Source organism: Entamoeba invadens (assembly GCF_000330505.1).
Source record: "Entamoeba invadens IP1 unplaced genomic scaffold scaff_1105074726033, whole genome shotgun sequence".
Taxonomy (NCBI): Eukaryota; Evosea; order Mastigamoebida; family Endamoebidae; genus Entamoeba; species Entamoeba invadens.
This window is the reverse complement of record NW_004440383.1, coordinates 356,405-368,316: the sequence shown is the minus strand read 5'-3', so window position 1 is coordinate 368,316 and position 11,912 is coordinate 356,405. Positions and strand designations below refer to the sequence as shown.

Here is an 11,912-nt window from a genome sequence, read left to right as displayed (position 1 = left end):
CATATGTAATTATTAATAATGAAATTTATAAAGTTATGAACAAGTTAGTGGTGGAAGTATGTTAAATGGAAAAATATATACAACAGTACAAAATATATTTAATGTAAATGAGCATCCAATAACAATAATACAGATACAGTTAGTTATTTATGGGGTGATGGATATTATTGTTTTAATTATTTCAGTTTATATTTACCAAAGAATTTTACATCAAATAGTAACATAATATCAATAACAACTAAACCAATATGTGTTTATTTATATTGTAATCTTAATAATTTATTTTATCCTGGTGTTAATTATTCAGGAAGTAATCCATATTTAATGTGGAATAATATAACTATAGATAGTAATCAGATATATCTAATAGAACCAAATTTACAAATTACAAATACATCATCCATTACAGAAATATGTCAAGGTTCTTCACTAAAAATATATATGTCATCCAAAACTGTTTCTAATTTTACAGATTATAAAACATATATTATTAATTCATTAGGAAGAACTACCACAACTACAATTTATGACAGTTTTGAATCAAGTACTGTTTATAAAAATTGTTATTCTAGAAAAGATGTCTTAATCTATTTCAAAACACTAACTCTAACTGAACAATGAAATAATAATCTGAATCAATATTGTTTATATTATTTTTGTAATCAGTAAACCATATTTTTATTTTTCGTTTATTGTCTTTGATTTCAAATGATTTTTGATTATCACCGTTAGCAAAAATGATAAATCCATCTTGTGAAGGATAATCATTACTTGAATTAAAATCACTTCTTAAAATATTTCCACAATCAATATGACTTAATGAATTATAGAATCTTGTAGCAATAGTATTAATACATTTATTATTAGTAGAAGAAACAAATTCAATTGGTAATTCAACTTCAAATTGATATATATTTATTACTTTGCAATTATTATTATGTAAATTCATGTATAATTTTCTTTTTTTATAAAACAAAAAAATAAACATATATTTATATATTTTATTCAACTGCGATACCAGCTTTTAATGCTTCTTTAGTTACTAATTTATCAAGTTTATATTGTGCTTTTGATCTAAGTTCTGCAATATCTTGTGTTGTATTAATTTCTTTTGATGATTTTTTCATTTCTGAAATAAGAATACTGTTCTTTTTCTTTTTCATAATATATGTATAAATTTGATTTTAATCTTCTTCACTCATTGGTTTAATTGTTTTGATATTTGGTATATTAGATTTTAAATTATCTATCAATCCTTTATTATCTTTATAACCGCCAGCAAAAGATGATGAAATACCTTTCATTATTTGTTTAAATATTACTGTATTAGCTTCATTATTAATAATTCCAGGTAATAATGAAGACATGAATGAATCAGTTATTTTTTATCCCAATTATCACTTTTTATGAAATTTAATTTTACTTTAAATACTGGTGATAATATATTTTCTCCAAAAAGTATTGAATTAATTACATTTCTAATTACTTGACTACCTATTGAAATATATTCATAATTTAAAATTTTAGATAAATATTCTCTAATTTTATAATCGGTAGTATTAAGTGATTTCGAAAATCCACTACCTCGACCAACTCTTGCATATCCTTCGACATTATCAGAGACTGGTAATAATCCTAGATAATTTAAATAAGGAACTTCTTTTCTTTGACATTTATTGTATTGGTCATAATATTTCTTTTGGTATGGTCTTTGTGAATTACCTGGTTTTGAAACATTAAATTCATTAAAAGCTTTAATATGATTTGTATTGTCTACTCCAACATAATCATCTATTTGATCTCCATCTAAATCATACTTATAAGGAGTTAAATTATTATTGGCACAATAAACACGAAAAGCTTTGGGTCTAAATGTTCTTTATTGTATTTTAATTGATATTTATCACTAGCAAGATCTGTACCACCTAAATTTAGATATTTAGCACTAACATCACCTGGTTCCATAGTTGAAAAATCGATAACATCTTGATTATCATATCCCTTTTTAGTTCCATAATTATCAATTTTTGGTGCTAATTTTGTTATGCCATATCCTTTATCGTCAAATTCTTTACTCATTTATTGTGAAAAAAAAATAAAAATATGAAGTCAAATAATTTATAAATCATGTCTTCTAAAAGTCTTTTCTCATAAATATCTAGATATAATTTTAGATTCGTATTTATCATTATCCTCATTATAAATTTCATAATTATTTCCATATGGAAAGGAAATTTTCCAATTTTTAGAATCAATATATTTATTATTTTTTCTTAAATTTCCATCTTCAATATCAAATAAAATAACATCTTCATCAATGTCAAAATCATATTTTGATTTTTTAAATTTATTTCGTATTTTTTGATTATATTGTTGACAATAGGATATAATTATTCTCTCTAACATTTTATCATTTTGTATCATATTTGATTTTATATATTTTGGATCAATATAATAAAAATTATATAATTTTTTACATTCTTGAAATATTTTTACTAAACCATTATGACAACTATTATTATAATATTCAACCAATTTATAAACTTCTTCTGTAGTAGGTGTTGGAGTGATTTTAGATTTATTTCCTTCATTAAATAATTGACGTATTTTAGTCATGTATTGAAGTAATTCTTTTCGTTTCATGTTTTGAAATGATCTTGAATTAATTATATTTTTATATTCATCATCATTTAAAATATAATATTTGACGTATAACCTTCTAATAGTTCTACATAATTATCAATTAATGCTGTACTTGTATGTATCTTAGGTGCTGTAACAAATAGTTTAAAATTGTGTTTATTTGCATATTCACCAAATTCTAAAGAAGATATTCCTCTTTCTCCATCAAATATTAAATTATTCATAATTAAACCTTGTTCAAATAATTTATCAAAACCTTCAATTATTGAAATAGTAGATTTATCTTCAATTTTAATAAAAAACTATATCTAGTATTAACATTAATGCCAATAAGATAAGGACTTAATTGAGTATTTTTATGTATTCTGTGATCAAAATCTATTTTTACAGATGGTTTATCATATTTTTGTTGAGATACTCTTTTATATTTATCAGAAAATATAAAATTTCAAACATATATGTATTAGGTAAAGCAACAAATTTATAAGCAATATTCTTATTATAAATATTATATTTATCTGGAGATGGTTTAAAATTATTAGAATAAATTATATCTTTGTTATTGTAATAAGTATATATATTTTTATCTAATGATGAAACATATTGATTCATATCTGCATTAAATAATTGTTTTATTGTTCTATCTTTCTTAATATAATTTGTGTTTGGATAGATAGCTATGGTGGTAGTTGAACCAAGTGGATTAATAGTTGGTTGTGGTCTTATTTCAGCATTTAATTCTAATTCTGTAGATTGAATTATCTGTTTATCTTTTGATTTGGGTGTATTTGAATATTTGTTAATTTCGTGATAACCAGTTGGAACTTGCATTTTAGTTATACTTGTATTTATACTTTGTTTATTATTAATGTATATAACATATATTTCATCTAATAATTTTTGTGTTCTATTATTACTAATATTAAAATAATTATAAATACCAGAATAAAAAATTTTTTAAATTGTGTTTTGAGTCAGTATTAGGATGAACACCATATAATTTATCTCTATTATTATATGCATATTCTATTTTATCTTTATAAGTATTATAAAATTTAGTTAATTCTTGTTCTTTATTTAAAGACATTTATAAATTTTTAAAATAAACCTAATTCAGTATTAAATTTAATATTTCTACAGAATTGAGATCTTGATTTATTTTTAAAATCTTTAGTAAATTCGAATGATGCTCTAAGTTGTAAAAGATTAAAATTAAATGATTCTCCATCATATAGTTTCTTATATAATTCTAAATTGTCTTATAAATTCTTATAAGACAATTTAATTCTTATATAATTAAATTGTCAATTCTTCATATTGACAATTTAATAAATTATTAGGAATACCTTTTGATCTAAGATGATTAGCGACTTCATTCTTCTCATTAGATAATTTATCACAATAAGCCTTTTTACCTAAAAAATATGATTCAATACTAGTAACATCTCTAGATAATTAATCAAAATCTGGATGAAATTGTCCCATATCAGAACCTCTAAGTACTCTATTATATTTTTAAAAATATTCATCTTCTAATTCAGTAATTCTTGATTTTAATATGTGCATACTATCAGTATCTTGATAATAAATTGAAATATTTAGATCTTCTGCTAAACACATAACTTCATTCATAATACGTTTTGACATAGTAAGAGTTTGAACACCAATGAGATTTGGAACAAAGAAATCATCAAAACTTTTATTACATTCAAAGCATCTAATATTTTCAGCAACATCATAAAATGATTTGACTAATAATGAGTTCTTTCTTAAATATCTTTCAGCATCATATTGAATATCTCCTTTATTACTTTTAACAGATATTTGTTTATAAACAAGATCAGTTTTAATAGGTTTTTGATTAGTCTTACCATATGATGAATTCATAATTAATTTAAATACTTCTTGTACAAGATTGCCTTGCTTCTTGAAAAATCTTTATAAATTATACAATTTAGCCATCTATTTAGATAATAAATCAGACTTATTACCAGTCCAATAATATCCTCTAATAATTTTATATTCAATCTGTTGAAATTTAATAAGATTTTCAAATAACATATTATTTACTCTCATGATGCAACATTCATTGGAATTTTTATTTCCTTCTTTAGTCTTTTTAACAATCAATATAAATGTAATTCTTTATTTTCTTTTGTAATTTCAATATCTACAATAAATGCTGAAATAAATTTTAATTCTGAAGGTTCTAATTGATGTTCTTCCATTAAGTGTTCTAATAAGTAGTTAATTTGTAACATGTCTTCAGTAATAACAATTGGAGAACCAGTTGCTAATTTTATCTGTTAATAGCACTTAGATATAATGAACAAGCATCATTATCATATAATTCTTCTGTTACATGCCACTTTTTATTATCTCTAGTCATACATCTTTCTCCATAAATAGCTCCTTGAATAAATTCTCTAACTTTACCACCATATTCTTTTAAATTATCTATCTTTGAATATACATTATGTTTGAAGTAAGTATTAGCTAGACTAGCTGCTGAAATTACTTTATCGACATCAATATTTAAATATTATAAACACATATCTCAAAATTTAGAATGACCTTGTTTTAAGATTCTAACGTCTTGATTACAGTAGAAAACACAATAAGCTTTCATATCGAAATGAAATTCATCAATTCTACAATTCTCAATTTTATCAATATTTTCATTAAATAGTTCAAATTGGTCTTCAGTGCATGGCTTTATTTCATATTTATCAGCTTCTAATATTGTACCCATATTATTTTTCAATATCAACCCCATTGAAATAGTTATATGGATAAATTTCTTTTTGAATATTAGATAAACCAAACATCTTTGGAAAAGATGCTAATGATGTAGAAATTAAAGCATAAGAATCTTTAAAAGTTAATTGTTTACCTTTGAATTTTAATGTCATTTGCATATGTTTACCGCCTTTCTTAATACATCTATTAACACCATATTTAGCTAAGAATGAACCATCATATTTAAGATTATGGAAATAACAAACAGCATTATGTGGTAAATCACATAAGAAATCATATGCGCAATCTTTACCATATTTATTATAAATCTTATCTTCACCTCTTTTAGAATAACAAACACAATATGGTATATGATATCCTTGTGTACTAGCTTCAAAATCAGCATACCAATAAGAGTGATTTACTTCTTTACGTTTATTTACCTTTACTTCAATGTTTTTTGTTTCAAAAGGAAGATATTCAAGTGTATTTAATGATTGTAATACATATTCAGATAAATCCGATTTCAAATGTAAAACATCAGATAGAGTATATGGTTAATATCCATTATGATCTCTGATATATATAATAAGATCAGATAATTTGATAGAACTATTATTTTTATCTTTAACTTCATAACATTGTTTATTTTTATTATATCGTTGTTTATTAAACATTGATTCTATACTTTTATTATGATCAATTGCATATTTATTCATTTCTTCTCTGTTTTTAAGATAAAATGAAGTAATATGAATATCAATATTTAATAAATAATGATCTTTCTTCATAACCGAATCACGATATAAAAACATTTCTAAATTATATTTAGCATCTTTGAGTTCGCAACCATAATAATCTATTTTACGATTTTTATGTTTATTTGTTTTATCTGTATTCTTTATCAATTCTAATTCTAATATGAGCATATTTACATAACTCATTCAACGATTTAGCTTTTTGATATATTCCTCTACAATGAATTAATACTAATTCTAAAGTTTTGTTATCAACATTAGCTTGTTTTAAAGAATAACAGAAACAATTTAAATCAAATTATGATCTAATTTTTCCATTTTTATCAAATAATGAACTGAATATTTGTGCTTTAGCAAGATATTTTCCAAATCAACTAAATTCTTCTTTATATCTGTATGGGAAGAAAGAACCACCAGTAGTTTTATATTTATGAATAAGATCTTTTTCTTAATGATATGGAGAAATTTTTAATTCAAGTAAGAATAGTGGTTCTGGAATAGTTTGTTTAACATAAAAAGTAGAATCTATACCATCATTATCTTCTTGTATATTAATAAAACCCATAGATTCTTCAGAAACAGAACTAAAAAATTCGTCTATTGCGTCTTGAGTATTTAACATATAAGATTTCCATCCATCTTGACTATGGTGATAATTATAAACTATATCAGTAGTTGACGAAGTAGTTTTAATTAAATCGTTAAAATACTCTCTTACTAATTGAATTCTTCTTAATTTTTCTCTAAAACCACATCTAAGATCAGCATAAAAATTTTTTATCATAAACTGTTTTTCAAAAGTCGGTACTGTCATATTTTTAGAACTTCCTAAAGTCCCGTTTTTATTTTTGTTTTTTCCTAAAAAAATAAAAAACAAAAAATCGAAAGTACTGACTTTATTTTGAAAAAAATACCAATCATGTTCAATTATTTTCGTACAAATTCGGGAAAATATCGGAATATTAGCCATCTTTTTCAAAAAACCCCGATCCCGTTATTTGATTTGACCATAACTCGATACTTCACAACATATACACAGCATTGTTGGCCTAAAAGCACAACAATTAACGTTTAAGTGAATTGGGATGGTGTTGTTTGTGTCGAGTTTTAACTGAATATTACTCTCGTTAATTTTTCATTTTTAATTAAAAACAAACTGTGGTTATCTTCTCCGAATAAAAAATAATGAAATAAAGAGTTCCAAAAACACCAAAAAATAAATTACAGCAAATGTTTGATAATTTTGACTGACATAAGTAAAATTGTCAAAGAACAACACTAGAAAAATAATACAAAATAACATTATTGTTTTGTTATTGGATATTTTAAAAAAGATGTTCTCACTGAATGCTTAAAGAGAATGTCGACTTTTTAAAAAACAACGAAGATAAATTATCAAATCATTTTGTCATTTTTATTGTTTTTGTGACAACACTATTAAGCATAATATACTTCGAACTAAACTTCTGTTTTGTGAATATTTTCATTAATTATTAAAATGTTTGATAATGAAAAAGATTGACATTAAGTTTATTTGCCTTTGTACTAAAATGCACTTTTGGGATAATTCACGTGTATTTCAAAAACAAAAATCCAGTTACTTCAAATTTTATATGGATTTTTTTTATGCTTAAAAATTCTTCAAGTAAAAAAATATTTTTTGAAGACTGTTTTTCACTTTTTTACTTGGAAAAAATAAGCGAATTTATTACTAAAAACGATTCCCAAAAATAATAAACAAAATAAATGCAAAAAATCGGGATACCTCAGTACAGACTTTTGAAAAACAGTTTATGTTACTTTAGTATTAATTTCAGAATTGTCATTAATATCTTCTATTATATCGTTATATTCTTCCATATTATCATTATAAAGTTGTTGTTGTTCTAATTCTTCTATCATATCATTATAATTTCTCATATTATTTTCATATTGTTCTTTTTCTTTTAATTCTTTAAAATAATTATTCCTTTCAGTGTAAATTATTAATTCTTCATCAAATTTTTATATATCTTCTCTCATCAAATCATCATTATCTTCAATATTATCAAAAGAAATATTATTTAAAGCCCATTATAAATTCTTTTTATTTAGTTCTTTTTCATCATCTAAATCTTTAATTAATGTTGCTTTTGTATTAATTAAACCAAAAGTTTGATTGTCAGTTTTGTTTAATTTATTGAAAACTTTTGTTAAAAATGGTTGTTCTAATTTAATAATACTTTTCTTATTGTCTTCAATTCTTTTTAATTGAGCTTCTAATTTTACTTTATAATGTAAATATAAATCTCTTGTGTTAATACCCATAGCAATTAATTCTTTTCTACATTCTTTATTATCAATTTTAGTAGATGCTGATTTAATAGTTCCTGATTTAATTGTGAAACAATTTAAAATATCTTCTTCGGAATAGTTATTAGTAAATTGATAAAAAATTATTTAATCTGTATTCTTGTGTTGTGCTCATTTTAGGGAAAATAAAAAAATAAATATTAAGAAAAATAATTTAAAAATAAACTCGGTACTACTTTTCCGAATTTTGGAAAAATTTGAAAACACGTCCCTCGCGATTTAATTAAAATATTATAAAATATAGATAAAATGAGTCCCCCTAATGTAACATAATTTATATACTACTTCGGCAAAAAATATTAATAAAAAAATAAAAATAAAACATCGAAAAATATATTTTTTGAACTTTATGTTGAAATTACCAATTGTCCAAGTTACGAGATGTCCCCCAATCAAAGAAGATCAGCTGAAGATATTATAGCCTTGTTGGTCCCAATTACACCTTCGTCAATTGTTCACATAACTCAACAATCGGAAAAGGAAAAGATCAAAAGGATATACGTCGTTGTAACAGAAACACAGAGGAAGATGCTAACAGAAGAATATGCCGAACATGGTAAGGCACAAGACTGGAAATATTATAAAGAGAAACCCCGCATTGGTGAGTCATCACTTAAGAGGTTATTGGGACAGTTGGCAAAAGGAGAAAATATATCTAAACCAAAAAAGAGAGTAATAAAGTTTAAATATAGTTCGGCACTCCTTTCTGCGGTCGCCAAAAAGTGTCACTTGAAGGAAAAACTCGTAGAGTAACCAAAAAGGCTCTTGCTGAAGAATAAATGGAAAAACTGGAACGGGGGAGGAACTTGATTTTGAAGTTGTTAGTGTGTCAACAATGTGTCGTTATATCAAGAACAAAAATATAATGGAAGAAGCGAACCTTCCTCCTTTGTCTTTTACTGAGGTTACAATAAGGGGATCCGAGCAAACACTGATGAAAACAAACAACTCAGAATCGAAAGGAGAAGAACGTTGCAACAATACATGGACTCGGGTATGCAAGTGGTGTTTGTTGATGAAAGCCATTGGAAAGTTGGCAACGTTCGAAGTCGAATGTGGGGTGAGAAAGGCAAAAAAAACACATAAGAGAGCAACCTCTTCCATCATTTAATTTGTTTTGTGTTTGTGCAATCAGTGACATGGGTTCTAATTATTGCAAATTGTTTAACAAAGTAGTGGATGGTGCAATATTCACAAGATACTTCAAGACACTTGCTGATGCGTTCACTGTAGATGGAAACAACATTGTTTTTGTTATGGATAACGCCTCGGTACATATGGATTTATTAGTGCCTTATGCCGAGACTAAAGGCTGTAAAATAATGTTCAATGCTCCATATAGTCCCGAATGTAACCCAATTGAAATGATCTTTGGTATCTGGAAAACAAGGGTCGGTAACCTGCAGAATATTGATATAAGAGATATGATCCATAACATTGCAAAATGCTTCGAATTTATTACACCTGCTGAAATACGCAGAGTCATAACTCACTTTACTTTAGTAGTGACTCGTAAAGTGTTTTTACGTGAAGACTTATAAATACATTAAGTTTTTTATTTGGTTCAACAATTTTTATTCAATGATAACTTTAAAACTGTTTATAATTAACAAATTTTATTAAAAAGTGTAGTTTTTACAGTTTTATATTTTTTGAAATTTATTTTGGTTATTTTTGTTGATTTTTGTTTTGAAACAATACAAAGCAATTATACAATAATCCTATATTATTTTAAAACAAAAGACAATAATTATGAAACAACTCTTAGTTTTGGAACAATAAAATATTGATTTGAGGATAAATAAATAGTTCTGAAACACCCGATATTATTATGCAACAATACTGCTAATTATGCAACAATCACGCAAATTGTGCAAAAAAAATAATTGTTTTGAAACAGGGCTGAACAAATGTACAAATCCAATTGTTATGAAACAAAAATCTATTTGTTATGAAAAATAAGTAATTATTGTGAAACTAACTGTATACATTATTTTTGCAAAAGTTGCACGGTTTTTGTTTTAAACTGTATACTTAAATGTAGAAAGTTTACTAATAATGACATTTATTACAACATCTTTTAATGTTACAGTTGTTTAAAATGATTGGAATAATGTAATTATGTTGTATATAAAAATAAAATTTTTAAATTATGAGGTTAGTCATCATTACCATTGTAATTAATTCAAATACAACTATCTTATTTATGATCTCATATAAGTCTAATGATTATTTTTAATAATAAATGGTTTATTTTTTTATTAGAGTAAAGTGTAATTTCACTACACTCTACTCTGAAAATACAACAAATAATTTTAAATTATCATAATAGTTATAATAATTAAAGTGTGTTTAAAAACTTTATAAGTTTTTTGTTAAATAAAAAAACTTAACAATCCTACAAAAAAAATTAATAAAAAAACCAAACGAGGTAAATTCACAAAAACCAAAAAGTTCATTTTTGTTGATAACGAGTCTATTTACCATTATGTTAATTTAGTATAAAAAAACGTCAAATTATTAGACAAAATATAGTATAATGTCACATAAAAAATGAACTTCAAATTTTTTCGAATTATCAGTTTTTTAATCATTTCCTCAAAACCCAGAAAAAAAACAAATCAAGTCAAATTATATTTCCCGTTTTTGTTGTATTTATTTGGCACAAAATAAAATAATCACCGCGAAAAAAACTTCTAAAAAAACACGTCATACATTATTTCGAGTTGTGACAAGTATTTTGTTGTGTCCACGCGTTAAACTCTATAAAAAGAAACAAAACTAAAAAGTAACCAAAGTAATGGGATTCACCAAGAAAAGTCTCGACCAAATCGATGTCAAAGGCAAAAAGGTGTTAATGAGAGTTGACTTCAATGTTCCACAAGACAAGCAAGGAAAAATCACAAACACCAAGAGAATTGATTCGACCATTCCATCAATCAACTACTGCCTTGAGCACGGCGCTCATAGCATTGTCTTGATGTCTCATCTTGGAAGACCAGACGGACAAGTTGTCCCAGCTTTAACCCTCAAGCCAGTTGCTGAGAAACTCGAAGAGATCATGAAGAGAAAAATCACATTCTTGAACGACTGTGTTGGAGAAGAAGTGATCAATGCATGCAAAAACGCCCCAGAAGGAGCAATCATCCTTCTTGAGAATCTTAGATTCCACCCAGAAGAAGAAGGAGCTGCCATCATTGACGGAAAGAAAGTCAAGGCATCTGCTGAGAACGTCAAGAAGTTCAGAGAGGATTTGACTCAACTTGGAGAAATCTATGTCAACGATGCCTTCGGAACAGTCCACAGAGCTCACTCATCAATGGTCGGTGTTGACTTGCCAATCAAGGTCTCTGGATTCCTTGTCAAGAAGGAGTTGGGATATTTTGCTCAAGCGTTCGATCACATTAACAGACCATACAG

General features: G+C 25.2%; 3 protein-coding genes across 3 annotated transcripts; 1 reads left to right on the top strand and 2 right to left on the bottom strand.

Moving 5' to 3' along the window:
- Positions 1-3,574: 3,574 nt before the first annotated feature.
- EIN_405760 (hypothetical protein) lies at positions 3,575-4,704 on the bottom strand (the record flags this gene model as incomplete). Its single annotated transcript, XM_004256865.1, has 5 exons — positions 3,575-3,714; positions 3,752-3,892; positions 3,990-4,058; positions 4,212-4,579; positions 4,628-4,704. The coding sequence occupies 5 exons, from the start codon at positions 4,702-4,704 to the stop codon at positions 3,575-3,577; spliced, it is 795 nt and encodes a 264-aa protein (XP_004256913.1).
- A 238-nt stretch (positions 4,705-4,942) lies between these two features.
- Positions 4,943-5,788, bottom strand: EIN_405750 (hypothetical protein; the record flags this gene model as incomplete). The annotated part of the gene is made up of 4 exons (XM_004256864.1): positions 4,943-5,100; positions 5,218-5,443; positions 5,470-5,515; positions 5,649-5,788. 4 exons carry the CDS (start codon positions 5,786-5,788, stop codon positions 4,943-4,945), a joined length of 570 nt encoding a protein of 189 aa, XP_004256912.1.
- A 5,504-nt stretch (positions 5,789-11,292) lies between these two features.
- Positions 11,293-11,912, top strand: EIN_405740 (phosphoglycerate kinase, putative; the record flags this gene model as incomplete). Its single annotated transcript, XM_004256863.1, has 1 exon — positions 11,293-11,912. A coding segment is annotated over one exon (620 nt), but the record flags the coding sequence as incomplete, so codon positions are not given.